The following is a 27,917-nucleotide window of genomic DNA, read 5'->3' on the forward strand; positions in this document are numbered from 1 at the left end:
GGAGGAGTCGGCTGCTGTGAGAATCAGGGGCTATAAAAGGCTTTTTCTTTGGCCACAGCCAAACATCCTGAACCACAGCAGATCCTGCTCCCGTCTGGACCTGAGGACTACCCAAACGAAGGTAACCAACGTTCTTATCTGGTTCTGTTGCAGATTTCCTACAAGTCTGGAAGATAACTTTACATCTGTTGTATTTAAATTCTCCAGCAAAACGGAAATTTTTATCGATGTGTCGGTCTTGAATAAGCTGTGTAAGCATACGCAGAGAAGTATTTACCTTTATACTGCTGCCAGAGAAGAAAGGTTCAACTAATGGAAAGCAGTGGCGACATAAATCTAAGCAACTGAGATAATTACAGTGAGAGTGAAAATGGAAAACAGCTAAATCAAAGCATATGAATGGCAAAAATATAAAACTTAAGAGACAGACTTAACAAATATAGCACAGATGAAACCAACTATTTACATGCAATGTATAAAAAGACACACAACCAAGCCTTTTTTTTCTCCTACAGACAAAGCTCTTCCTGTTTAGGTCAGGTAATATTACCAATTTCTATTTCATAAATAACAGAATATTGAGACAGAATTTTTTTTTTACCATGATGTAACGACCAGAAAAAAACCTAAGAAATTGATTTTTCCATATACTTCACTGACTTCTTCATTTTTTTTCTTTCTTTTTGGTTGTGAGAGCTAACCCAAGCTAAAATAAATAAACTGAACCCAGTCTTTTTCTGACAGGCAGCATGGATGTAAGCAGTACATCAAACTCTCAGATCCCCACACTGGTAAGAATGACGTTTTTTTCTTTTTTCATATTTCCCCCTGTGAATAAATGCTTAATTGTTTGCATTTCCAAGTAGGTTTCCTCCATCTTGTCCACTCTGTCTCTTCCCCGTATTTCCCTGCTGGCTCCTGAACCTCCTCTCTCTCCGTCTCCCCCCTCTCCTCCGTCTCAGCATGCGGACGCTCTGTGTGGCGGCTGCCCGCCCTCTGGTTCTGCTCCGCAGTCCGGCGGCCTCTGGCCCACTCTGCCGCCGTCCGGAGCCGGGTTCCCCGCGTGGCCCGGGCAGCCCACCCAGCCCGTGCCGTGCTGGACCGGCCAACCAAACACCGCGTGCTGGCCCGCTCCCCAACCGGCTCCGGTTTCAGTTCCCGCTCCTATTTCAGTTTCCGCACCGACTCAAGTTATAACACCACCAGCACCGACCGCAACCTTGGTCCCAGCGCCAGTTCAGGTTCCGACTCCCGCAGTCCAGCAGCCCTGTCAGCCATGTTGGCCAGCCACGCAGTACCAGCCGTCCCAGCAGCCGGCTCCGATTCAAACCCAGGTGCCTGCTCCAGCTCCGGGCGCCACCACCATCCACCCGGGCTTACCCGGCTGGCCTGCTCACCCTGGCTGGCCTTATAACCCAGGACAGTCAGGATGGCCCGGACAGAATCCGTCTATGATGGCGCCCCACTGGCTTCCCCCCACATCTGGACCTATGGTCAGTGAATACAAGGGGTCCAGCGAACATACTACTGTTGTGCTGTCATGATGCTTTCTTATGCTTCTCTCTCACTGTGCAGAGTGTGCCGTACAACTTAAACCTGGCTCGAGGAGTATATGACAAAATGATGATGACAATCCTGGGTTATGTCAAAGCCAATGCCAAAATGTGAGCCTCTATCTGATGATTAGTGTTCACAGCTCATTTTGTCATGTTACAAACACATTTCAATGTATTTTGTTGGGATTTTATGTGATGGACCAACACAGCCACCCAAACACAGGATGTACATTCAACTTAAACCTGTGTGGATGACGTCTAATGGCTATTTCAGGCTGACTGCTTCTTCATTTGGCCCAGAGAAATATGCTGAAAATAGATCTGGTGCCACCCAATTTTTCTCGTCACGTTAATCAGTTTTCATTCCCTTTTAACCACATCTATATTTGCACTCTTTAAAATCCAAACTTGGCACCCGTTCGCAGGAAAAGTTGTGTTAATGAAACTCATGCCCGCAACATGACGGTGCCACCACCGTGTTTCTCAGAGGAGGATGGTATGTTTGGCGGGATGTGCAATATTTCTCCAGCTGTTTCCAGAAATCCCAACAAGTTAAATGTTGGTCTCACGTGACCGGAGCACCTTCCTCTGTTTGTTTCGTCCCCTGCATGAGTTATGGCAAACTGTAAACTAGAGTTCTCATGGCTTTCTTTCAAAAATGGGTGTCTTCTATTTAGAGCCTCCCGTCTTCCAACAGTCCCACTACTAATTTATCTAATTTTGAAGGCATTTATTCCACTTTTCATCTGCGCCTCTGGATTAGTACGTGTTGGTCTACCTCATTAAATCCCAAATGTAAAACACAAGAGCATGCGTGGTTGACTTGACAACAGACGACATGCATGACTGTTGTGCAACAACGTTTAAATGTAAATGTAGGGAATGAATATGAGCGGCCTGGTTCCCCCCCTTTAGGTTCACAGTCAACTTCCTGAGAGGCAACGACATTGCCTTTCACATCAACCCACGCTTTAACGAGGGGGGCAAGCAGGTGGTCGTCAGGAACCACAAATTGGGAGATCGCTGGGGCCCAGAGGAGAGGGAGCTTAAGGGACCCTTCCCTTTCGCTCCTGGGAGCCCGTTTGAGGTGAGAAAATTAAAGTCAGGGGATTTAAGCGGCTATAGATCATTTATAGATCATTTATTTTACTCCTCTAAAAGGGTTTGTTTTGTGAAGCTATACCAAACTGAATGAGACGCTGCTTACGTAAAACAAAATATGGCAATCTAACTCAACGATACACTTCTCATCTCTTAACTGCCAGCAGAACGTGCAAGAGTTTATCGCTTAAAGTTGCAGCAGGCTATCAGTGCTGAACAGCATGTAACTGACTCCAGGTCACTTTTTCATGGTTAACGTCAGGCTAACGTTTGGAAAAGGTGGAAAAGGTTGGAAGGCCGTTTGTGCAGCCGGATCCTAGATAAGAGTGCTGCTTTACTGCAGGGAGGCTCCTGCAGGTCAGTGGGGCTCTCGCGTAACGCGAAACATGAATATTAATCACACGTAACAACCAGGAGCCGTCTGACCTGACGGACGCCGTGTCGGTTTGTGGTGTTGAGAGACACACTGAAGCAGTGGCTCAGATGTCTTTAGATGTTTTTGCTTTCACCGAGTTCACGAAAAAAAAAAAAAACACGGCTCTGTTGTTGCTTTGTCTTCCTCCTCCCCCAGATGAAGATCCTGTGCACTCCCGAGACGTTCAGGGTGGCGGTGAACAACATCCCGCTGTTCGAGTTCCGCCACCGCATCCGAGAGCTGAACCAGATCGACCGGATCAACATCCTGAACGACGTCGTCCTCACCTACGTCAACGTGGAGACGCTTCCTTAGATTCTTGTGCAACTTTTCACTCCGAAATAAAGCACAGATTATCGGCTAAGTTTAAGAAAAGAGCTTAAATCTAAACATTTTTATTGCAGTTTCCTGAAACAACCGACTAAAGAAATGGTGAACAACTTAGATTGTTTTCAGAATGAGCTTTAACTTATCTCTTGGGAGGAAAAAAAAATCTAATAGCGTTGCCTGTGTTTACTTCTAGGGGTCAGCATGAACTAATGGTAGCATTGCTTTTTAATGATTCACATATCCAGGTCTTTTTCCAGTTTTTATGACGCAAATAATACAAACTTGATCATGTTTTATAAAACATTTTTTGTTGTTTTTTTACAGATAACAATCCTGGACAAACACTAGCTAAAATAAAATCCAGTTAACCATAAAAAATGTAAATGAAAGTTGAAATGATGTCGCAGAATAACTGTAAAAAACGAGTTTTTTCCTGGATATTTGTTGCAAAAATCAAGAGGAAAGCATCAAAATGTGCATGTCCATGCAATGTTTACTTTTTTACAGTGATGATTAAATAATGATTATGTACATTTGTGTTACATATAGCTAAAATAAGCACAAATTACAGCCTTTGAAATGGATTTAACCATTTATTGCATCTTTATTTTTCAGTTTGAAGAGTTTGTCCTAATTGTTAACATTATTTTGTTTATTAAATAAAATGTCACTAACTACGATGTTTCTGTAAAGTGAATCTTAAATAAAGGTTTGAGTAGGAAATTGTTCAGTTTTCAGTTTATTTTGAAGAGAACAAAGTCTCTCAGAAAAATACAAAATCTCAGAGCATAAAAAAAAATAAATCTAAACAAAAGTATAACCAGGATTTTGACGAATAAAAGTAGACATTAAATACTAATGAGACTACACATATTTCAGTAATATTAAATATCCTGTTGGCACAAAAAAATATTAAATTGACGTACACTTCATTTGCTCTAGAGGGATTTCTGCCAAATGAATCAGAAATCATTAATAATTTTTCATAAATCCATTCCAAGTCAATAAAACTTTTTTTTTCCTGAAAAAAACAACAAAAAAACAAGCAGAAACATTTACAGTACTGTAAATTACAGTGACATCCCGATAAACTAATTTTCTTTCAGTTTATCCCAAAAACCTTTTTCAATGACGCTTTAAAGATTTAAACGTCTCATATTTACCCTCAGTAAAAATCAAACCATCCGTCATTAAGTCAACACATACAAAAGACAAATTATAGTTGAATAAAAAGCAAGGCACTTTTACGGAAGAAAACTAAAACTAAATACTATTTCAGTGCTTAATATTCAGCTATCGTTCTACCAGCTCCTCTAATCACGACGGCGTTCCCGAGTTTGCGTGAATTGTTTATATATATATATATTTTTTTTTTTGTGCAAATGTGCAAATAGAAAAAGGTGCCGTTCACGTTCTGTTGCTCCTGCACGCGTCGGTCTCGTCAGGCGGCTACTGAAAACGGCGATGCCATCCGCTCAGGTCTTGGTGTCCAGCCTTCTCTCCACAGATTTCAGCAGCAGCTCGGCGTACTGCTCCAGCAGAGCCAGGGCCTTGTCTCCGTCGCAGTTTATCACGGGGGCCGCTTGGGGCCCCGAGGAGCCGAGGGGCAGCGAGTCCAGCTCGGCCTTGACCCTGAACAGGGCCTCGGACAGGAGGCGCCTCATCTCGTGGTGGTCTGAGCGCTGAGGCTGGTTGCTTTTCAGTAACTGTGTCAGGAAAACACATTAAACCAGTCAATCGGGTGGAATATTTTTTAGATCTTCTGGTTTTGTTTTTTCTTTATTTTGTTTTATAGATTACAGTGTGTTCATGAATTCAGATGAAAAACATCTTGAATAAAAACTCAGTGTGGTAGAACACCTTAACTTATTAAATCTTGCAGCAACGTGCGATGGCAGAAAAATAAAAGCGTCTTTTGAGTGTGAAAATGGTTTGTGAAAATGTCTAAGATTCAGAAAACAGAGACCCCTCAAAGCACAATTTTACAAACAGTGTAAATAAGAAAAAAATGACATTTAAAAAACCCCAAAAACAACAAGACATAGCCAGAAATCTGCAAATAAAAAAAGTCATTTTTTTAAAAAACAAAGTACATCTCTACAAGTGTTAAAGTTGCAGGCAAGCTCCAAGAGAAATCTCTGATGAAAGAGATAATAAAGCTGACAGTAATATTTTTAAATGTATAGAAATCAGCTGAGATGTGTTTGCAAAAATCTGATTCGAGACAATGAAATTTGGCAGCTTGAAAACCTTAAGTGAGCTGTTTTCAAAAGCAACTTTCCTGCAGTGGGTTCAATACAGGAAGTGAGCGCATCAGCTTCTACCATTCAAAGATGCAAATAAAACTCAGGTAGAGAAGATCAGATAAATTCAACTTTGTTTCTTTAAGAAAACAAGCCATCTCTGAGGTTTTCACTCGCTTTTTCCTTTCTTCGTGTGTTCGGTTTCTTTGCTCGGTCTCTCCGACCGTCTTACTCACCGCAGTGTACAAAACGACGGCTCCCCTCAGACTCTGTCGAAGATCGGTGACGGCTTGCCTGCACGTCTCTAAGGTGACGGAGTGATCTGCAGCGAGGAGATGGAGAGAATGACTTTCAAGTTCATCACAGCGTGCCTGCGAGTCAGAGCGAGCGCACACGCACCGAGGCACGCTCTGCCGCTGAGCAAAGCAGAGAAAACAGAGAGCCTGCAGTGCATTGAAGAGGGAAGTGGCTGTGTGAACGGTGCAAAGGGTGAGAACAATTGATTATTCACCCAATATCCTCCAGAAGGATACAGTTATCACTGACAGCGCAGCAGATAATTCAATGTTCCAGCTTGATTGGTTCACGTGTGGATGGAAGAACGTAACGTGGCATGGATGTTACCTGCCGAAAAATTCAAGAGGGCAGCCGTTTTTCAAGATGGCCGCCATGATCGTCAAGGAAAATTTCTTTTTTCTAATTTTGCCAATGTATCATAGATTAATGTTTTTGTGGTGAAATCATTCATACTTGGACCCATAAAGGTAATATTTTTTCAAAAGATTCTCAGTTGACATGCAAAGTACTTTTTTGCACTAAAATCACAAATTAGATTAATGTATTTGGTGCCACATACATATCTTTGAACCACAGAAATCATATATATACATTTTTCTGGTGGACATTTTTCAAAATGGACGCCATGCTTGTGATGGAGAATATATGTTTGCACTAAAATCGGCAGCATTTATTATGTTAGGTTCACTAACCACTAATTTGCTAAGCAAGAATCTTAGGTCCGCTTTCGCTAAGCTGTAAAATAATTAGCAGAAAAATGTAGCGAAAGCTAACGCTAACCACTAGGACGACTGGTGTGAAACTCTAACAATCCTCAGTTTCAGTTTTGACGTCTGATTTTACTACTTATTACTTTAAAGTTGTATGAACAGGATGACCCAAGTCGAAAACATGACGCGACATAAAGTTCGTCCATGTCGTGAAAATGGGAAACATTTTATGGCAGTAATCGGTTTGAAAGGCTCAAAAATGGTGGCCATCACGAGGGGAGAACACGCACATTTTTATGCCTGTATCCACACTTAAAATATTTTTTACAGTAAAATCCAGCACTATTAGTGGCACTTAAGAGATCTGAAACCAAACACAAACGTATTTCTCTCGCTTAAATTTTTCACCTAAACAAAGAGGAGGCATGAAATGTCAAACCTGGCTGCGGGCTCGATGTGCGGTCTTCTCCCAACACCAGAGGGCGCTCTTTAGCCACCTGACCTCCCTCAACACTGGGAACAAACGTTAAAAATGTATGTTACTTACAGACGGGATGTTGGTGGGAAATAGCATACCCCGCCCCAAAAAAGGGAGATTTTCTCACATGGTGTCACTTTACAGCCACAGACCTCTTTTTATTGGGATTTTATGTGACAGACCTTCAGAAAGTGGGTCAAAACTGTGAAATGATACATAGTTTTCAACATTTTGTATCATTGGCTTGGTGTGTTTGTCACCTTGAACACATCAACCCTGCGGCATTCCTGTTCAAACCAAAAGCACTCAACACTTCTTGGATTTTTGAAACCATGAATATTTTTGTCTTGAATTTCACAATTATGTACCAGTCCACTTTGTGTTTGCCTCGTACGATAAACAAGTAAGAAACGTGGAAGTTTGCCGTTGTAATGTGACAAAACATGTAAAAGCAAAAGAGGCGTAAATACTTATGCTTCTTTAAAATCCAGTTTAACTTTACCTCTCAGGAAACGCGTCTCTTTTCTGCCTCACTGGCAGTGAACTCGGTAACGGAGAATCCAGACATAAGGAGAGTTGTCTGCATCGCGCTGAAACCAGGAGAGATGCAGACATATTATTACACATTCAACCCCTCAGCCGTGTGTGTAGTTTCCACAGTGTGTGCCTCTCTTCTTGTCTAACCTTGTGTTTTATCTGGAACATCACAGCGAACATCCATGGTGGAAGCAGAAGCCCTGAGCCTGGACGCGGAGCAGCCTGGAGTCGGCTCGGCGTCCAGGTACAGGCTGCGCTGCGAGCTCAGAGGCTGCTTTGGGAGCGGGATGCGCGAGGCCGCGGCGTTCTGGGTCAGCCGCCCGGCTGCCTGATGACCCAGAGGGGAGCTTCTGGATGACATGGACGACTCACACAAGACAGAGGACGGGAAACAGAGGCTTGGCTCCGCCTCCGCCTCACCGGGTGACCTCCTGTCTTCGGGGAAGCCCGGGGAGCGAGGCGGCGACTGGCAAGGCTGGACACCGTCCCTTGGAGAGGTGGAGCGGCTGCGTTTGGCATTGGAGCTGGCTGTGGGGTTCATGTAGGAGTGGGTGGGCTTTAGTTTGGGACTCTCCCATGGCGGGGGGGATGGCGAGGTGTGTGGTGACCCGGAGGACGGGGACGAGAAGTAAAAGGAAGGCCTGGAGGTGGAGGTTGTCCAAAGCAGCTGCTGAGGTCTCTTCTGCTGCTCCCTTTGGACACTAGGGGGCACCGGGGAGTGAGACGCTAGAAAAGGAGGGATGGAAAGATAAAATGAATTCTTCTAAGAAAAAATGTTTTATTTTACATGCTGGTGGAGAGGATTTAAAATTTGTATGTTGATTCATTTAGTACATTTTTTTTCTCAATAAAGACTAATGTGTAAAAATTGAGACATAAAGGAAATATGTTTAGACTTCAAACAAAATGATCAAAACATTAACACGATGACATCTGAACAAATTCAGCTTAAAGATGAAGAAATCTATACCAAAAATATGCAACCTGGAGGAAACAGTAAGTGTCAATGCAAAGAAATTTAAGAAATGGGATCAAATAAGAAAAACATACAGTCTGAAGATAAGTTCTGTGCAGAGCAGGACTTCTGGAAAGCAGCCGGTATGTCCAGCATGGAGGAGGTCGTCGATGTCGGGTTGGACTTCCTCCACTCAGGGGACCAGGACGTCTTCTTCTTCAGCGGCCGGAGCTTAGGGGGAGAACTTCTCTCCGGAGCCCTGCAGAGACGATAAACAGCAGCTCTGAGTAAAAGCATTTCAAAACTAGCACGTTTGATTCTATAGTTTTAAATGACAGAGAAAAATGTACATCTTTCTGTCACAGCTTGAAGAATTTCTAAGAGGAACAAAAAAAAAGTCTGGGTTTTCTCGTTACCTCTCAGTTCTGACAGCGGTCCTGTCCTCCGTCTTTCTCCTCTCGTCCATCATGGGCAGAACCTTCGACACCGGAGGCTTGGCGGATTTCTGTCCTTCTCCCGACTCAGTCATTCTGGCCAGTGGAGCTACTGGTCTACACAGCGAGCAGTGGAGGCAAACATTTATTTTCCTTGTGCACATTTTGGTAGCAAAGCTGACTATACCACACTATATGAAGTAATGTTAAGGTCATTGTGTGTTAGTTCTTGAAATTTAGAGCTTCTCTTGCAGTTTCTGACAGAGTATAATGGCAGTTGCCCAGGGCGGTAACAAGTACCAGGTTAAAAAAAAAAAAGTTGCCCCTTGAACAGCTGCTATGCTTTTATTCATGGCAGCTGTTAATAGGCAGACAGTTTTAAGTCACCCCCAAATTAAAACGACTTCCTGCATCGTGACTGATTATGGGATAGCAGAAGGAGCTCCATTAAAGTCGGATCTGCTACGGATGATTTGATAAGTTCCGATATTTGTCATGTTGCAACTGCAAACTGCGGTGTATTTCATTTGTTTTTGTTTTTTACACAAAGTAGTGCAATATTGTAAAATGGAAGTAAAATTTTTATGTTTTTTTTAACAAATAATAGAGAACATTAAGGATGAAACATCATAATAAAAACTGAGCAAATTGAAGCTTTAAATTTTTAGAAGCTTTTTTTAGAATATTTAATGAAACATATGAACATGTAAAATGTAACATGTAAAAATATTCTCTGACAAAAAAGGACTAACATTTTATATCGTTCTGAACAAACAGATAATCCCCAGAATGAAGCACGGTGGTGGCAGCATCATGCTGATGGTAAATTTAATTCTGTTTGAATAGATTTTTTCCTTATTTATAAAAAAATATATTTAAAAAAAGAAAAATGGAAACACATATATATTTATTCCACTTCACAAATTTCACTTTTATGTGTAATCTATCAGAGAAAATAATAATAAAAAAAAACATAAAAGTTTGTACTTTTACTGTAACAAAACGCAACACTCTGCTTCTCTTATTCAAAAAGCACTCTTTCCTTTTCTATACTAAACTGTTAAACCAGTTTTTTTGTTGTTGTTTGTTCTTCGCTTCCATGTAAAGACAAACATCAAACTGACAGCTAGCTGGATGAGGAGGGAACGCAGATGGTTTAACAGAGCAGCCTGCCGGCGTCCACAAGGGTTTATAATTATAGTCGAGGGCCGGCGCCGGCCTGAGGTGGTCAGCACTACCTGTTATTATGTCCTTTGGCCAGGAAGCGTGAAGACATGCTGAGCCCCGGGACTTTGCTCTGCTCGGCTGCAGAAAGGAGTAAAAAAAAAAAAAAAAAAAAGAATCAATGATGTCTGTCTGAGCTTGACTGTGGGGTCATTGAAAGCAACACGGAGGCATTCTGAGGCACAAAAGCCCCAAGGCTGAGCCTGAGCCGGGATTTTCTGTTTGATATCTGGAAGTGTTTGAGGGGTGAAAAGAAGAACGTTGCGGTTTATATCTAGATTACTTTTCTTACGGCGGAACAAAGAACAAAAACAGAAATCTTTGAATCCACCTTCTTCTGATAAATGAGCGTTAAAGGGGAATCGGCCGAGCCGTGGCTAATTCGGCAGCGTCACCTGAGCTGCAGCTTACAGCCAGTGCCTCAAAGTTCTGCCGCAGGAAGTCCTCCTCACCGGGCTCTTGGGAGTCGTTTACCGTCCTCAGAGCTTCGTCCATGCTCGTTACCAACGGCGTCTTCCTCGCAGCTCGCTCTTCCTCCTCGTCAGAGCTGCACCGACTCAGAGATTCCACATCTGCTGGAAATGAGAGCAAAACCAGGAATGGACTGAGAGCGAAGCACAAAGGGAAAAACTAACTTTGGTGCACGCATCGCCTTTGGTATTTGGGTAAAAGACGGCTTTTATATTGCTATAACCTTTCCATATCGTGTCACGTTAGATAAAAAAAATTTGATGCGTTTCATTTGAATGGTGTAAAATTGAACACACAAAAGCAGAGTTATAAACTCTTTCTATTGATTCCCCAGCCATCCATCAACTCTTCCTGTAAGTGTAGAGAAAACCAACCCCACAGCATGATGCTGCCATCACCAGGTTTCACTTTGAAATGTGGATTGTTCTTTTTGAAAAGAGTTTTTGCATGTAGGCCAAAAAGTAAGTAAGTGATTTTTATTTATCTGGCACCTTTCAAGATACAAATCACAAAAGTGCTTCGACAAACAAAACAACAAAAACGCGAAGCAAATCTAAGCTAAAATAAACGTCGGCACCAGCCGACTGGAACAACTTCTTCAGAATTTTTACGGCGCTCCCCGCATAACTTTTGGCAAACCGCGGACGTGATTTACGGCCGTCCTCTCGCCACTTTTCCTCGAGAGTTACGGCGTCCTTCCACTTCCTAACAAAGCTCATTTATCACATCGGACCTCAGTAAAATACAGTGAATAACCGTCAAGGAGTGTGTTTACCTCCCTGCTGGTGTCTGCGCAAGCAACGCTGTTTGTCTTTTACTGTCACTAATTGGTCTTTTAATGGCTCAAATAGGCAAACTAACCAAAGTTTTTAACTAACTTTTCAGCTGGGGCATTTTGTTCATTTTAAACATTTTGTTCATTTTTTTTAAATTAACCAACTCAGTTGCACATTCATTTAGACTGAAGTATCCTATTTTCTTTATAACTGCACAGTATATTTATGTTGAAATTTTGCCCTTAATGGACAGTATTTTTACTCTTATTACTGTTTTTATATGTAGTCTGTATTCTATCTTCGCGTCAGTCAATTTGCTGTGATTGCCTGTCACTCAGCACAGAAATGTTCCCATTGTGGGCCAACACAGAACATTTCTACTCTGCTCTGTAGTTTGTGTTTGCGATGTGGGAAACTGCTGAACCTCCTCGGCAGTTTCTCACCGTCCGGGACGCGATCCGGGCTGGACTCCCTGCTGTCGTAGCCCAGCGAGCAGGCGCTGTCTGGGCTGCGGCTGTCCTGGCTCTCTGCGCGCGTCCTCTGGCTCTGCGGGCTGCAGGGCTGCTCCGTCACCACGTAATCATCGCTGCAGGGCGAGAGAAACGGTCAAACTCCTAAAAATTAATAAAAAAAAAAAAAAAGAGAAAATGTCTTTCCCTTGGGTGAGACAGTGTGGAGGAGTTGATGAGTTACCCATCCACTGGACTCGTGTTGTCTTTGTTTTCCTCGGGGAAGAACACCGGTCCATCCGTCGCCGCGGCACAGTTGGACGTTGCCGAGGGCAACCAAGCCAGACGCCTCCTGGATCTCTCTTCCACTTGCTGCTCCTGGAAATTAAAGTTGTTCTTTTCTTAAAAAAAAATAAAATAAAAATACATCCAAATTCCTACCACTACCAAAACAAAAGAGAAAAACTAAAAACCCAATCTGCTCACCTCGGGGTCATGGAGGCTGGAGATGCTCTGTGTGGGGAAGTTGAGGTTCTTCTTTTGACCAAAGGTCTCAAGTTGCCTCAGGTCCAGCATGGATTTCACCATCAGCTCCAGCGAACCGATCCGACGGGACCAACGTCTCCGCGGACGCTTGGTGGGGTCAGGAAGGACCTGGCTGACCGCTCCGTACTAGAAAGGAACCAGGAAACAAACGGGGCTTCGCAGCAGCTGCTTCACACACCGACATGTTGTCAAAACACACTTTAAAGTCTGTACATGTCTGCACCTCTCAGATAGCAGAGTCCTGTAAATGTCGTGTAGAGTCTTGGGGGCCATGCTAAGATTAAAAAGATAAAATTACGGGAATAGAGTCATAATATTGTATCTTTAATCTCGTAATATTAAGACTTTAATCTTTTTTTCTAGTAAGGCCCTAATACTTCATCGTAAGATAATTTTAAAAGTAATCATTGTTCATAATTTTGTCTTTTAAATACACTGTCAAATTCTAATTACTTCTTTGTTATGCATTCTGTTTTATTATAGTTTGCTGAGGAAGCTCTTTGGTCTACATGAATTGTTTTTAATACATATTAATAAATTTGACTATTGACATTCTGAAGTCAGTGGATTTCAGAATGTCTTCTCTCTTTTCAGAGAGAAGAAAAGGAGAATAGAAACATATACAACACTTTCCATGGTTTTACGTACAATAAAACGTAGAAAACAACGCCGTTTCCTTCTACTGCACAGCTGCACTCCACTTTGTGTTGCAGAAAATCCAAATAAAATGCACCGATGTTTCTGGTTGCGAGTTGATTAAAGGTGGAAACGTTTTATTGGTATGAATGCATCCTATTTTTTTAACGTTTGTGCAAATTAATAGCTAAGGTACGAACAAAATGCTAAGGTATTTTTTTTAACTGCGTGGCTGTTGGCGTCTTTAAAGCCTCTGATTTTCTTACCTTTCTCTGCTCCCAGTCCTGTTCTTCATCTGAACCTAATATTGGATAAAAAAAAACAAAAAAAAAACCAATTATTAGGTTAAAAAAAATTACCTCCACATGGATCAGGTCAAAACAAGAGCTGATCAGCTTCTCTCATGTCCTTTTATTAGCCGACGCGTTCATTATTAAAGCTGCTCTCCTGACATTAAGACAACTACCTGTGTCCTCCTCTCCGTGGCAGCTGTTGGAGGAGCCGGTGCTTTTGCTGTCGTCCGCATCATTAGTGTCTTCGTTCTCCTCCGCCTCGTTGTCTTGGTCGCTGTCAGAAGACAGGCCAACCAGAGCCGGAGCGCTGTACGCCTCCCGCCTGTGGTAAAAAGATTCATAATGATGAGGCTCTGCGGAGCGTCAGCATGTGAAGCACAGAACTCATTATAAAGAGTCGCTGGCTCTGCTGTAGATGTTAAAAATGAGCATGTGTGTAGGTGTGTGTGTGTGTGTGTGTGTGCGTGTGTGCGCGTGTGTGTGCGCGCGTGTGTGTGTGTGCGTGTGTGTGTGTGCGTGCGTGCGTGCACCTGATTCCAGAGGTCCCACAGCGAGGTGAGTCCTGGTGTTCTCCCAGCTGGTACCGCCTCTCCTTCATGGCCATTGTAAGTTCTGGAGCAAGGCGCCAGACAAAGACACAGCTGGGGGAAGAAAAAGCATACAAGCATTAAATATTTAGGTTTTCATCTCATTGTAACAACCGAGGAAACCGTCTTCAAACACATTCCCGGAGTCATTTCCTCTCGTGCGAGGAGCTGGAAATTGATTCCACGCGACTGCTGGATGTATTTTTATCATTCTTTGCAGTAGATGATCCAAAAGCAAAGCTCTCATTAAATCTTGCACATCAGTCTACCACGTGGCAGGTTGTTGCAATTTGTATTTAAATAATTTTCTAAGTACATGAAGCGACTGAAGGTGAGTTGCACTAACACTCTCGCTCTGAATGTTTTTTCTTTTTTCTGTTTTAGGTGGACAAAAGAATAAATCTTTGGCATGGTGGGAAATATGAAAATCACATCCTGTTAGGAAGAGCAGCAAGGCAGGCTGATGCACACAAATCCTTCTTCATGTGTAAACATTCATTTTGTTTTGGCTCCATGTACTACAATTCAGATTTATATAGTATTAATGGGCACTCACAAAAACCTTCAATAAAGTATGTAAGACTGAAGACATTTTGTTATCAACTAAACACAACGACGACGTGCTAGGAGACCACTAATAATGTTTTCCAATTTATGTTGTTTTGCTTAGGTTACGGGATTAACACCCACGAGGCTTTTGTTTTTGTTCAGATGTGAAACAACGGTCTAATGTAACGCATGACTGCAATAATTATTTATCCACGCTACTTTAAAGTGGAACCAAACCCGATTGCGAAAGCACAACTCCGCTCCCGGAGCCATTTTGAAAACACATCCACCAAAGTGGGCGGAGCCAAAAGGGAAAGCGCCGTCGCCAGTTTGTTGAGGGGTTCAAAAATCCCGCTAGCGACAAATCTAGCGACGTTTTTCAGTGTTTTTGGAGGCTTGTGAAGGAACCAATCGCTTTTCATTAACTGTCCTGAGCGAACAGCAGCAGTGCCACATTACAAGCAAATACCCGGATGTGAACGAAGCCGTTCGCTTTCCATTTGTAAGCATCTGGAAAATTAAACTTCAGCCCACAGAGGGCAGCACTGAGACAGTTTTAGGTCAAATTACATAAATTTGCATGAAAATGTCACAACTTGCGCAGTAACAAAAGATAGCATCTGTTAAGTTTATAATTTATCTGCAAAAAAATGTTTACTTTGTGGTTTATCTACTTTTAAATACAACCAAAACCAGAAATTAATATACACTGAACAAAAATATCCAGAATCTTTTAAAGTCTTAATCTGACATTGAATCAGACAAAACTTTTTTCCTTTTAAGGTAAATTGGATTACCAGATCAAAAGTTTACATACACCGAGATTATCTACATACAGATGATGATGTCATGACTTTGAAAACATAAATGGAGAAAAACCTTTTGATGTATTTTAGGGCGTTATAGAAAAATCAAAAGAAGATAATCTGTGGGGCATAACTTCCAGAACAAAGGGTTGACTTGTTTCCCGTAGATCAAAATCGGCGTCATATCTCTCAGCGAGTCAGACACCTAAAGTCACAAACAGCCTTTTTAGTAAAGAGACATTGTGAAATATCAGGTCGCTGTTAATATTAAGTGTCAACAGGATCTGTGTCACTATCCTGTGTGAGCTCAAGTAAAGATCATCCTCTCACCTGTCTCTTGATACAGAGATCAAATGCTTGCAGTCGTTGGTGAACTTCATCCCAGTGATAATCTCTGCAAAACAAAAGTCAGTCATTAGCACCATGGTACCTGGGCTAACAGTATTCATTTTCATACAGAAACTAACGTAGATCATCTTCAGTCTGGCTCTGTTACCCGAGTGTCCAAACATTGTGGCCACACACTCTCCAGTGCAGAAGTCAAAGATGCTGATGTTTTTATCGGAGCAGCTGGTGGCCACGTATTGACCCGAAGGATCGATCTGAACCTTTTAGAGCAAATAAAAACAGTTCCTTATTTCCTGAAGTGTCTATATATATATATATATATATATATATATATATATATATAAAAACAACCACTGCAGTGTGAACTGAAAGAGGAAATGTCACCCTGAGGAGACTGCCATCTTCACTCAGCGATCCTTTGTAGAGCTTTCTCTGTTTGCCGCTGCTGATGTTGAAAATCCTGCATTGGGAAGAAGAGCAGGCCTCAGGATGTTTCAAACTGCCAACCGTGCGAGCCTTAAGCGAAGCAGCCTAACGCTCGCACTCATGCACGCACCTGATGCAGCGGTCCTGACAGCCAACAGCTGCGTACTTGCAGGTGGCGTCGACGCTCATGTCGTAAAGTGTGGTTTTCCTCACAGTGTGGTGGGAGCGCCTGAACTCTGTGCCTTTGTCGGTCTGCAAAAGTCAAAAAGAAAAAAAGAAAGAAAGAAAGGAGCACAGTTTTTTCCCCCCACACTGAATAAAACTCTGCACTGTGTAAACTCTAGATCACCTACTAACATAAATATTTCACAAATGTTCAGATGTTTGATTGAAAAGAGCAACCAGCTGCTTTTACCACCAAAACATGTCGACTTGGAGCCTCGCTTTACCGTGCCTTACGAAAGTATTCACACCCAGAGAGTACCAAGCAGGTCAGAGGCAAGTTTGTGGAGAAGCTCAAAGAATGAGGTTATAAAACAGCTTCTATCCAAGCTTTAGATGAACTGCAGAAATCCGCAGCTCAGGTGGGAAAAGCTACACTGCAAAAAACACAAAATCTTACTAAGTATTTTTGCTCCAGTTACTATTGTAAATGTTTTGGTACACTTGAAATAAGACAAAACGAGTAACTTTTTAGCAAGATACAGGAGTGTGTTTTAAATAAATAATTTCTTAACATGGATAGAAAAAAGTACTAGTTTCATTTGCATTTTATTCCACTTACAACAAGACGTTTTCCCATGTTATAAATGAAATAATATGTCAGCGAAGAAGTACTCTTTGATCGATATTAAGAAATTATTGACTTAAAACAAGCTCCTATATCCTTCTGAAAAGTCACTCGTGAGTCATTTTTATCTTATTCGTAGATAAGAACCTAGACCGAAGACAGTAAGTGAGGCTTTGTGTTGTATTGGTTGTAGTATTGGTTGTACATTACAAAAGTGTTGCATTTATGGCGGAGTGACAAGAACAATGCACATTGTTTAAAAAAACGAAAAATCTCTGATTTATCCCGGGGAGCTTTGGGGCTTTCGAAGGTTTTCAGCACAAACTTAAAGTTCCCGAGAAAATGTCCCTTCTTAAATACTGTTGCTAAGTGTTTGTGTAAGCATAATTATCCTGAGCTTGCTGAGCAAACACACTTTCAGCATCACATTTACGAGAGCGCCTGTTGCGTGTTCCACGGTAAACGTCAGATAAAAAGTAATGATGTTACCTTGTGCGCCGTGCGGAAGTAGATGCTCTTGTCTGCTCCGCAGCTAATCATCCTCACCTTGTTGTCATTGGCTTGAGGAAAAAAAAAAAAAAAACATTACTTAATGATTTATTTATGGTCAAAGTTTTACGATTGCCAAAAATAAAAAAAACAAACAAACGTGGATGGTCTTATCAAAAAGGTCTTATTAGTGTTTAATCCTGATTTACAACCAATGGGGGAAAAAAAAGAAAAAATCTAAAGCGGGGCGCATCGTAAAGCACATCGTAAATTACTGATTAAATAATAAATCAACGATAGCGACCGATGGGCATATGTTAGGCATATGAGAGAAAAGAAGGACTTTGCTCCGGCAAACAAATAAAAACCCAAATCGACAACACGTGTACATTTCATTAATTATGTAAATAAGCTCACAGAAGCGGGACTTTTGTGTGTGTGCGTGTGTGTGTGACTGAGCGACGATAATAGCGGGGATTAGGAGAAGATTAGCAGTCAGATGTCGGCGGTGTCTCGAGTGGCTCACCGGCGAAGCGGACGGCTGTTATGGATGAGGAGTGTTCGTCGAGCGTCTGCACCAGGCTGTAGCCGTCGTCCGCGTCCAAGACGTGGATCAGACGGTCCCTGCTGGCCGTGGCGAGCAGCTTCAGGCCTGAGAGCAACGGAACCGTGTTAATGCACGGCAGATTAGACTAAAACACATTGCCGTCGCAGTCACACGTGCACACACACACACACACACACACACACACACACAAGCTGACCTGTTTCTGGTTTACTGTACTCCAGACAGAGGATCTCGGCGTCATGGGCTTCCACTTTAAGAACCTCCTCCATGCTGCCGAGGTCATGAACCCTGCAGGACAGCGGCATCACGTTACAGACAGACGAACGCTCGAGGTCTGCCAGTTCGGTCCCCGGCCGTAAATCACCTCAGCATCCCGCTGCGGTCTCCGGACGCCAGGTGTTTGCCGTCTGGACTCACGCAGATGGTTCTGACGCCTGCTCTGGTTTCTGCCGTCTGCCCGTCCCCCGATTTGTCCGCGTTCGCGTTACACTCTGGATCCAGCACTGTCCCCGCGTTTCCATCTGCGTAGATTATCTTCAAGAGGTCCTGCAGAGAAAACGATGAGAACAGAGTCAATCAATCATTGAGAGGGATAGGGATTTACCTCAAAGTTTCAGTACGTCAGAGGTAATGGAGGGCGGACTTAATGTTTTATCACGATATTTAGTGGTGCCGTTGCGATTACGATAAAAGTGACAATAAGAGCCTTTTCTGACTTCTTTTTTTCAGGCAACTGCGTGTCACAGCAATTATAGTCTCATTATCACAAATATTGCTGAAAAAAACATTCCCATTTATAGTGCGCTTCTATAGAACATCAGTCACAAAAAGGAATGACGTGATTTGTGATTTTACGCATCGTTAATCAACACAGATAAATCCTAATTCTTATCCTGATAAGAAATCTATCAAAAATAAACGATAAATCACATGATAAATGCCCACTCAGAAAAGAAGAAAGGAAAGAGATTTGTAGTGTAAAAATGCGAACTCACGTTGCTGAGGATGTTCTGCGTCGAGTCTCCCATCCTCCATATTCTGATGGTGCCGTCTGCTGAGCAAGTGAAGAACGAGTCTGATGACAAATCTGCAGCCAAACCTCGGGGAACGTCAGGAAACACCTGAGAAACGATGACGGGATTACTTCAGATTCGACAGGAAGTTTGTATTCCTCTGGTCTATGACGTAAAATCCCAATACAGACTGGATGGATGTAACACTTAACGTGTATAAAAAAAGGAAAAAAATAACAGCCTGTCTCAATCACACGACTCAACAATTTTGTTTATGGTGGCAAAGTCGGGTAGATCACGTGAAACTGCGTGGTCATCATTTAATGCTATGGTTTTAGTTTGTGTAGTTTTATTTGTTTCGTTGTATTTCTTACTATTTAATTCTTTTTCTTTTGCTTTATCCTATTTTTCTTTCTGATCGTTGTAAACCTCTGGGAAATAAAGGTGTTTTATTCATCACAATTCACCATTTTACTTATATTTTCTTCTCAAGTGTCGAAATTGGCTTTATGATACTGTGACTATAGGTTTTGTCAAAATTAAAGATGAAAAAAAAGACATTTATTCTTGTGGCTGAAATGTGGCAAAATGTGAAAAGTCTCCTAAAGTTTCTGGAAGTGATGTGATGTGTCAATATCGACCTATTTATCAGTTATCCATCAATAACCTAATCATTCACTCTGTTTTTCTATTCATCATTGTGTTAGAAGAGTGTTTTTTTTTTGTTTACACAATCGCTTAACGATGAATGTGTTTACCTCCAGGTCCCAAACAGACCCAGCATGGAAGAGGGCAGAGTTCACCTTCCCGACCCGGTGAACCTCTCTAACGTCCCACACATACAAACTGTGGTCACTATACACACAGCTGAGCCAGCGGCTCACGGGATCATAGGTGACCGCAATGACGTCTGGGTATCTGTCTTCTGTTTTGGTGTGAAACAGAGCGCTGTAATGAGAAAAGTTGGGGGGAGCGTTAAAAAAAAAGACTGAAAATTAGAAGCAATAGACTAGATTTCAGCTTAGACTTCTCCAACACAAACAGGAGGCGTTTGGGTGCACGTCTGACAGCCGACAGATGCCACTCGAGACAGGAAGCTCTATAAATAGATCCTTCGATTTCGACCCTGCAGTGGATCGCTACCAAGAGAGCGCAGCGCCACTCCTGAACCGGTCCTCACCTGGCCTCGGTGACGGCCGAGACGTCAGCGCCGAGGGGATGGGGCCGCGGCAGCGTGCAGACGAAGTGCAGGTCGGCAGGTCTGAAGGCCCGCACCGTTCCGTCGGCGCAGCCGCAGAAGATGGCGTCTTCGGACAGAGACAGGGACTGAGCCGCGCCGGTCTGAGAGGGAGAAAAACTCAATACTCAGCTTTGTGTGCGGTCGGAGCACTGCTGCTGAATAAATGAGCACAAATGTGAACAAGCTATTGGAGATCCAGGGTTGCAAAATCCTGAAGCTGGCAACTGTCTCTGCTTAAACCTGTATAGTCTGCTACACACAAAAAAAAAGAAAAAAAAAAAAAAAAATTATATATATATATACATATATATATATATATATAAATATATATATATATATATATATATATATATATATATTTGAAATCCAACAGCATTACAAATTCCAATCATCATTTTAAGCAGTTTATACGAGAAAACATAAAATTATTTCCTTCTGTACATCATATTACTCTATAACTTTAAACTGATATGGAAAATATATATTTACTGGTGGTAAAAAAAAAACAACAACAACAAAAGTGGGACTTGGCATTCCATAATAATTGCTTCTTCAAATGTGCACAGCCATTTTTGGCTCTTGATTGAAATTGTTGTACTTAGATCTTCCACCAGAGGGCAGAAAACAAGTAAAATGATCCATCAAACAGTTAAATCAAACTAAACACATAACAAGAAAGCAAAATGAGAAGAAATTGATCTATGACGGGCAAACGCGGTTTACCGCCACTGGAAGAAAAAGACGTCACAGACATCAATAAAAAATGATGCATCTGCCATCATTTTAAAAATAATAAGAAATATCCCCAGTATGTCGTATTTAGCCGAACAGATTAACAGAGTACCACTGATATTCTCTGTGTTTGGACCTACTGGGCCCAAACGAGCCTGCGCTGGTGTCACTCACCCGCAGATCCACCCACTTGTCCAGCATCCTGCTGCTGTTAAACTCACACAGCAGACCAGAGGAGGTGATGCAGAAGGTGGAGTCGGACTTGGAGCCCCGCCCACAGGCCACGTCAGAGAAGAAGTTGTTCCTCAGCTCTCCCAGGAGTCCCGAGCGGCCCAGCAGGGGCATGGGGGTCGTGGTCTGTACGCCACAGAGAGGGGTAATGCTAGGACAGGCTCACTTTCTCTTTAGTTGAACTAAAAACACCCTTCCGTACCTTGTTGGCCTTACAGTTGTCCAAATACCAGAACTTGACGTGTCTGTTGCCCACAGTCACAAAGTAAGAGCTGTCCTCAGAGAAAGACACGCCTGTCACCTTGCTGGACACTTTGTTCGCCGCAACAACGGCGTCTTTCTGCAAGAGAAGAGCACAGACACGACTTTAAAGCACACATTGACTGTAAAACCCAAGTTGTTGTTTTTTACGTCAAATTTGGCAGTTGGTTGAAAGGTCGAACTTGACGTCGCCGTGCTTGTTTAGCAATTCATGGGAGATCGGCCCCCGCTTAGTGTTTGTGTCAAACAATAAGGCAGTCAGCAAGCACTTGGCCTTTTGGCACAAAGACTGGAAGTAGGAGGAAATGGGTCGGTTTCAGACCGATTGTTTCAAAGTCCCGCTACCTCCGAATCAAACCAAAAAAAAAAATATAAATTGTGCTTCTTCAGAAGCAAAAAGTTAAGTGAAATGGGGTTTTAACATCTGCGGGGTTCTGCCTGTGACAACAATCTGGTTTTCCTCAGAATCTAACAGATTTCAAGAGCTTTGGCACGTCAGAGTGAGCAAATGTCAAGTCAAGACGCGGCATGCTGTTAGCCTTGTACCAGGAAAGACTCGGCGCTGTCATCGAATCAAAGCTGAATCAGTTTGCTGCCAGTTTAAATGTCTGTTTTACGTGTGAAACATGCAGTTGCCATTTTGTAGTATGTTTTGTTTATTCTTCCCCTATAGCTGCTGGTTTCTTTTTCAGCTGGATGTTGCAGCATGAACATAACCCTCCTGGTCCTTTTCATTACATTTGGGTAAATGAAGAAATCTAACCCACTATTACTCCGATAAAACCGTTTTAGACCGACACGGAAAACGTTCGCACGGAAGCAGGATTACTGCAAATGACACAGACCTTCCAGGCCCAGACGTTGACCATCATGTCATGCTGGTTTCCCACGCTGACTATGTATTTGTTGTTGGGAGAAAAGGCCACACACGAGACGCCGTATTTGTGCTTCTGCAGCTCGGCCACCTGCCTGCGCTCGGCGACGTCCCACAGTCTCACTGCTGGTAGATGACCGCTCTGATGCAAAAAAAGAAAGGAAAAAACAACAGTATGTGGTCGTTAATATAACATTTTATACGGTATCTCCACTGTGGAAATCAAGTTGACTTCACTAGCTTAACCCCAGTGCTCACCTGTCTATCCTGTCTCGCTAAGAGCTAATCCTCCCTGTCCTCTGACTGAGAATAGTTACTTTGCCTCCAAGGGATCATAAGGTCAGCAGACTATTTGTGTTGTCCTTTTTTGTTTTTATTAAGGCTGCAATCAATGGGAATTGAGACAACCAGTAAGTCTGAGCTGAAAGAGACAGAAAACAAGGAAAAAGCGAGACAGATAGCCCATCTGCTGGCAGCTGTTCCCTGTATGCAAATGAAGCTCTGTTTGATGAATGAGCATGTCACAGACATCAGATAATTGACTCAGGGTCTTTTTTTGTCCTTTTTAAATGCTTAAATCAAATCCCGTAATAAAGCTGTGATGCTTCTGTGCGGCTTTGACCTAAAATCAAACAGATTCTCAGATTGAATTCCTCAAAGCAAAGCAAAGCGAAGCAGCCTTCAGGTGTTCCAGATTAAAACGGTGCCAAAATGTTTAAAAAAGGTGCCAACAGTTGGCACATTTTGGTCATTTGAACTTTGATTCCTGTAGTCATAGCAACCACCGCGTGTCCAGCCACTTGCACGGCGAAGTCTGTAATCGGCTTTGGTAGGCAGGGAAGGATTAAGGTGGCGCGCTGAGCCGAGGCCCACGTTGTAGCAGCGACACAGAGGGCTGAAGACGTTTCAGTGATGGGACATGTGGGGCCGAGACGCAACAACAACAGCAACCTGGACGCCTTAAAAGTGGGGAGGCTTTAGCTCACTTCGTACCCGCCCGCGGAGACAGATGGGTCGACATCCGCGAATTTGTATTCAGTAACGAGCCTGTGTCTGGCAGGGAGTGAAGCATACAAACCACCAACTCTGAGTAGAACTGAAGTCTGTTTGATTTAAGCTAAAAAAAGCGGACACGTTTCTACTGCAAAATGAATCATGTTCATTATAAAATATCGACAAGAAGGAAACTGACCTCTCCCGTCACCAGGTGCTTTCCATCGGGGGAAAATGAGAGAGCTGTGATAGTTTTCCTGTGAAAGTGAGGCAGAGAATTTAGTTTCATTCAATATTCTGGGAGATGTCTAAAGTTTATTAAGCTCCTTTGTGAATGCGGGTCAAATTTCTGTACAGCTCACCTGGAAGTGTTGATAATGTGGTGCTGTCTGTCCTTTTTGGGGTTCAGCAAGACGACGACGCACCTTCAGAAAGAAAGGAGAGACACAAGGAAAATGTGCATCAACACTTTCTTTTCCATCACAAGAAAAAGGACAAATAAGAGATATAGAAAGTCTAATATTTCTCACTGAAATAAAGTCAAGTGAAACTATAAACCATTACAGATTGACCATTCAGTAAAAAAATGGTTTTAAAGAAGTATATTTATTAGAAGTTTAATATTATGTGCGTATTATTCAAACACACACGCTCGTTTCACATAGTTTGCTGACATAGTTAAACCCGTTTGGCTTTACCTAACAGAACTAAATGTTATGTGAAAGAGAACTTGATAACATACACACTTAAAGTAAAATAAATTGAGTTACATGAAAATCTGGATAAAACACTTTCCTCAAATTAAAACAAGACCTGTCTCAAGTTAGGACAGCTGCATATCTGAGGATTTACTTATATTAAAATTTGAATTCAAGACAAAGTAAGAAATCCAGGTGAATAGATGGTTTAAAGAGTCATATTGACAATGTAGCTTCCCATTCCAGCTACCATTAAAACCGTACAGACACAAATATAACCAATGGTCAGTTATAAAATTAGAAAGGACTTGCTATGTGAATGCTGAATATTGATTTAGAAAATGTAGGTACTTGATAATTTCCCACCAGGTGATGAGCATAAAAATCTCTTGGATGCTAACTATAAGCTACAACCGTTAGCTAATTGCAGGTCGTTCTGTTCAGACAGTAATATTAACTATTGTCACTGAATTCACGTAATTACTGTGTCTCAAAGTTGTGAAGCGATGTTGGAGTCTGCAAAGCCAGACAAAGTGTCTTAAATCACCACTTATGTTGAAGCATAAGTGGTGACTTTTTCTAGTACAACGCTATGCTAGCTTCAAAAAAGCTTCAGACTAGAAAGTAGAAACGAAAGGACAAGAGGTCTTTATTAGCCACAAACAGCCATGTTTTGGTTCATTTTATCAACATAAAAATGCTGCTCAGCTATCTGTAGACAACAATGCGTAGCATATTTCACCTGTAGATGGAAAGCAAAGTTACCTTTCTAGTTCTTGAGAGAGCCTGCTAATATAATAGCTAACAAAAAATTTATGTTACTAATCAAATAAGAACCTCTTAGTAAATTTCCCTCTGAGATCAGTCATGTATATAGATTTTTTTTAGGCTATGTAAAATCAAGTCTATTGAACTGAAACCACGCTAAGTAGCTAAACAATGTAGCCTAATCCATCAGTAATTTTCATACCCTCATAAATGCTCTCTTCCATATTCAAATCGCTCAGACAGAAACAATGCCTCCTGTGAGAAGCACTTCCTCTCTCTGCACTTTGTTCATTGGCAGCACGCAGATTAGCGCTCCTCCTGTTGCAGAACAGCAAGTTCTTGAGATGCGTGCCAGGAAACTACATTCCTGGTACCGCAGCTTGTACGGCTTTAAACTGGGACAGCAGGTGGAATGCCAGATTGGGGCTCAATTTAGGAAATTTGTGCTTAATTTGACAGACACTGTGGGTCATGTACAAATATCTGGACACACGTACACTTCTCAAACTGACAAAAAGTTACACAATTGAATAATATGTAGTTTGTTTTTAAGGAACAGGTTGGTTGACTTTGTGCAGCGCAGATGTGAAGCAATTATCAGAAACCGTGCTTAAACGGCTCAATTTTACATCAGCTAAAGCTAAGCCCTTCCAGCTTGCCAGAATCGGAGCCTTTTGTAGATCACAGACGGATATAAAAAGCCTCCCTGAGGATGGCACAAATAAGATTTGAACTTTCTCTGATTGAGGAGGCCCACCGGGCTCTCCTCTTCTTCCTCCTCCTCTTCAGATAGTTGACAGATGATGCTTGATCACAGAAATTTGCACACTAAACGTCTGCAAGGGGCAGATATGATAAGAGGCCAAGCGTGCGCCGCTGATAAGACAAAGAGCAGATGTCGGGATAAGGGTCTTTACCCCGCTGGATAGGCCACAAGTCCAGATCTGGGATCGCAGGTCAGGCCGCTGTTTCCTGCAGCGGTGATCCCCAGGACCTTCTCCAAAGTCACCTGTAGAGACACATAACAAAGACCTTTTTTTTTTCTGTTCTACAGATCTCTGAGAACAGCTGGTGGACAGGCAGATGCGAGCCCAGCCAACAGTGATGTAACTAAGCATCTGTGTTAATGAATGAAACACAAGAGGAGGGAGGCATGTCACAACACGTGTGCAGATGGGAGTTAGTGCGGCAGGACTGAGGTGCAAAAACGCTGAGCGAAACACAAAGACCCTCTTCAAAGTCAGCAGAAATCGAGAAAGCATTTCGGATGTCTAAACAACTTTTAATTTCATTGAGCTTCTCTGATGTTTCACTTTTAGAAACAGTAAAGAACCGTCTCTGACTCAAGAGACGGTTGCGTCAAATGCTGAATTTGGTACGGTAGCACCATTGTGACACTTTCTTTTGATGTTTTAAATGAGAAAACATTATTTTAGTTTTTCTTTCGTGTATAAAAGTGTGATGTTGACGTTCTATCAGTAGAGGACGAGTCGGCTGGCTCCAAACCTGCTCTGTCTCGACGAGTTTATGGCGTCCTACTAACACACATGCATTCATAATAAACTCAACAAACTAATCTGGACAATAACAGGAACCCATAAAAACACCTCATAATCCTGATGTTTGTTTATGGTTTTTGTACAGCTGTCATGTGGCGGCTCAGTTTAAAACCTTTTTACACAACAGATTGCCATAAGATTGACATAAATTAACTTTTTCATAGAACTACGCTCTAGACAGAAAATGTGATTTTTTTTTCTTTGCAACAGATTTAAAAAACAATAAAATTTAAATTTAATTGACAGCAGTATCTTGGAGATTAATGATTCATTTTAAGTAACAAATCACAGGTTCAGATGTGACTTTATACACATCTAAAACTACTTGCTGGACGTATACTAGGGGTGCACAAACAAAATTCTTTCCCAAACACAAAAAAATACTTTGTCAACTTCTAATTTTTTCCTATTTAATAATGAACTAAATATGTAACATTATAAAATTAAATTAAAAAAGATCTTCAAATCGTTTCAGAATTAAAACATGTTTGCTTATCTATAAAGAACTTACATTTTCCTAACTTTTGTATTTTTTTTTTGTTCATTTGTTTTTTGAGAGTTTGGAGGTGTGATAAGTTAATAATTTGTTCTTGTGGTTTAAAAGGTTTCTTTTTTTTTAACAAAAAATGTATCTCAACAACAACAAATACTCATCCATATTTTAGTTTGTCCATAAATATGACAAACTCATATTTGTCACTCATCCTGTAATAAAACACTCTGAATTTGGTTCGGTTTAATGAGTGGGAGCACTAAAGTCTGCTTTTAAAGTAAAAACAAAAACAAACAACAAAAAAACGATTGTTTATGCTTGTATATACAGACTAATAAAATGAATAAAACGTTATTAATAAACTATAAATCCTTTGTCTTGCACCTCACATGTTAAGGGGGCGCAGAGAATCATTCCAGGGGCCATGAAGGGACCTCGGGCCACACTTTTGACACTACAGTAACAAGAAAATATCTTTGATTTGAACACTTATCCTATGCAATTAATGTGTGTGTCCTAAATCTGCAACTTTACACAACTTTTTTTCCCCCCGTAGTCCTTCTCACCTTGCTGGTGAGGCTTTCCTTGCATTTCTTCTTGTTCTTGATTGACGGCGACCGCAGTAAATTCCTGATGCGACTTGTGATGGCGAAGCCGTCGCCGGGCATTTTGAGCGCGGCTCTCTGGGTCCTTGCGCAGGTAATAAATGCAACACCAAGCGACAGATCCTCCTCCAGCAACAATCTGTAGATCTTTACAAAGTCGGACAGCTCTACTGCTGCTGCAGGGACGTGTGGTCACTAAATCTCCGAAGCTGCTCTACAGCGCTCACTTCTGCCCGAGCCGCGTCTCTCTCTTCCGCGCTGCGTTTTGAATGGAGAGCCGTAAGGCATCACATCACAGCTTCAATCAAAACTGCAGGTCCCGTGATTACGTCAATGATTCCTACTGTTGGTTTAACGGGGTTATTGGGAAGTAGAGGGTGGTAGTGGGGTCACTTCTGCTGCTGATTGGCGGATGTTTTTTTTGTGGGTTTTTTGG

General features: G+C 42.0%; 2 protein-coding genes across 4 annotated transcripts; one reads left to right on the forward strand and one right to left on the reverse strand.

Annotated features, from left to right (window-relative positions):
* The first annotated feature begins 47 nt into the window (after window positions 1-47).
* LOC106927354 (galectin-3) lies at window positions 48-4,125 on the forward strand. Of its 2 annotated transcripts, none has more exons than XM_015002874.2 (7): window positions 48-121; window positions 516-540; window positions 745-791; window positions 963-1,493; window positions 1,576-1,664; window positions 2,472-2,643; window positions 3,229-4,125. In XM_015002874.2, exons 3-7 carry the CDS (start codon window positions 750-752, stop codon window positions 3,385-3,387), a joined length of 993 nt encoding a protein of 330 aa, XP_014858360.2. In that variant the 5' UTR covers window positions 48-121; window positions 516-540; window positions 745-749; the 3' UTR covers window positions 3,388-4,125. The 2 variants fall into 2 exon arrangements, with proteins under 2 accessions (XP_014858360.2, XP_014858361.1); XM_015002875.2 differs by having other exon boundaries at window positions 54-121; window positions 516-535.
* On the reverse strand, window positions 4,126-27,798 carry LOC106927352 (mitogen-activated protein kinase-binding protein 1-like). Of its 2 annotated transcripts, none has more exons than XM_088001728.1 (33): window positions 27,443-27,798; window positions 25,742-25,833; window positions 23,721-23,783; window positions 23,558-23,615; window positions 22,337-22,507; window positions 21,433-21,570; window positions 21,174-21,356; window positions 20,208-20,368; window positions 19,786-19,975; window positions 19,010-19,135; window positions 18,379-18,560; window positions 18,211-18,302; window positions 17,973-18,098; window positions 17,447-17,517; window positions 16,298-16,419; window positions 16,126-16,201; window positions 15,890-16,001; window positions 15,724-15,787; window positions 13,982-14,092; window positions 13,625-13,773; window positions 13,425-13,459; window positions 12,463-12,648; window positions 12,221-12,354; window positions 11,971-12,113; window positions 10,733-10,852; window positions 10,295-10,361; window positions 9,039-9,173; window positions 8,718-8,881; window positions 7,815-8,393; window positions 7,633-7,720; window positions 7,092-7,165; window positions 5,882-5,967; window positions 4,126-5,108 (listed from the first exon to the last, which is right to left on the reverse strand). In XM_088001728.1, the coding sequence occupies exons 1-33, from the start codon at window positions 27,542-27,544 to the stop codon at window positions 4,878-4,880; spliced, it is 4,431 nt and encodes a 1,476-aa protein (XP_087857854.1). In that variant the 5' UTR covers window positions 27,545-27,798; the 3' UTR covers window positions 4,126-4,877. The 2 variants fall into 2 exon arrangements, with proteins under 2 accessions (XP_087857854.1, XP_014858358.2); XM_015002872.2 differs by having other exon boundaries at window positions 10,676-10,852.
* Between the last annotated feature and the right edge of the window lie 119 nt (window positions 27,799-27,917).

Source organism: Poecilia mexicana, unplaced genomic scaffold (genome assembly GCF_051168715.1).
Source record: "Poecilia mexicana isolate PSO_F unplaced genomic scaffold, ASM5116871v1 scaffold_21, whole genome shotgun sequence".
Classification (NCBI taxonomy): Eukaryota; Metazoa; Chordata; class Actinopteri; order Cyprinodontiformes; family Poeciliidae; genus Poecilia; species Poecilia mexicana.

Bases quoted from the DNA above. Each gene is read 5' to 3' on its own strand.
- LOC106927354 (XM_015002874.2), top strand. From the start codon at position 750: ATGGATGTAAGCAGTACATCAAACTCTCAGATCCCCACACTG. The intron at 1,494-1,575 runs GTCAGTGAATAC...CTCACTGTGCAG, and splicing joins CCCCCACATCTGGACCTATG to AGTGTGCCGTACAACTTAAA. The intron at 2,644-3,228 runs GTGAGAAAATTA...CTCCTCCCCCAG, and splicing joins CTCCTGGGAGCCCGTTTGAG to ATGAAGATCCTGTGCACTCC.
- LOC106927352 (XM_015002872.2), bottom strand. From the start codon at position 27,544: ATGCCCGGCGACGGCTTCGCCATCACAAGTCGCATCAGGAATTTACTG. The intron at 21,357-21,432 runs GTACGGAAGGGT...TGTGGCGTACAG, and splicing joins ACAACTGTAAGGCCAACAAG to ACCACGACCCCCATGCCCCT. The intron at 12,114-12,220 runs GTAACTCATCAA...CTCGCCCTGCAG, and splicing joins AACACGAGTCCAGTGGATGG to CGATGATTACGTGGTGACGG.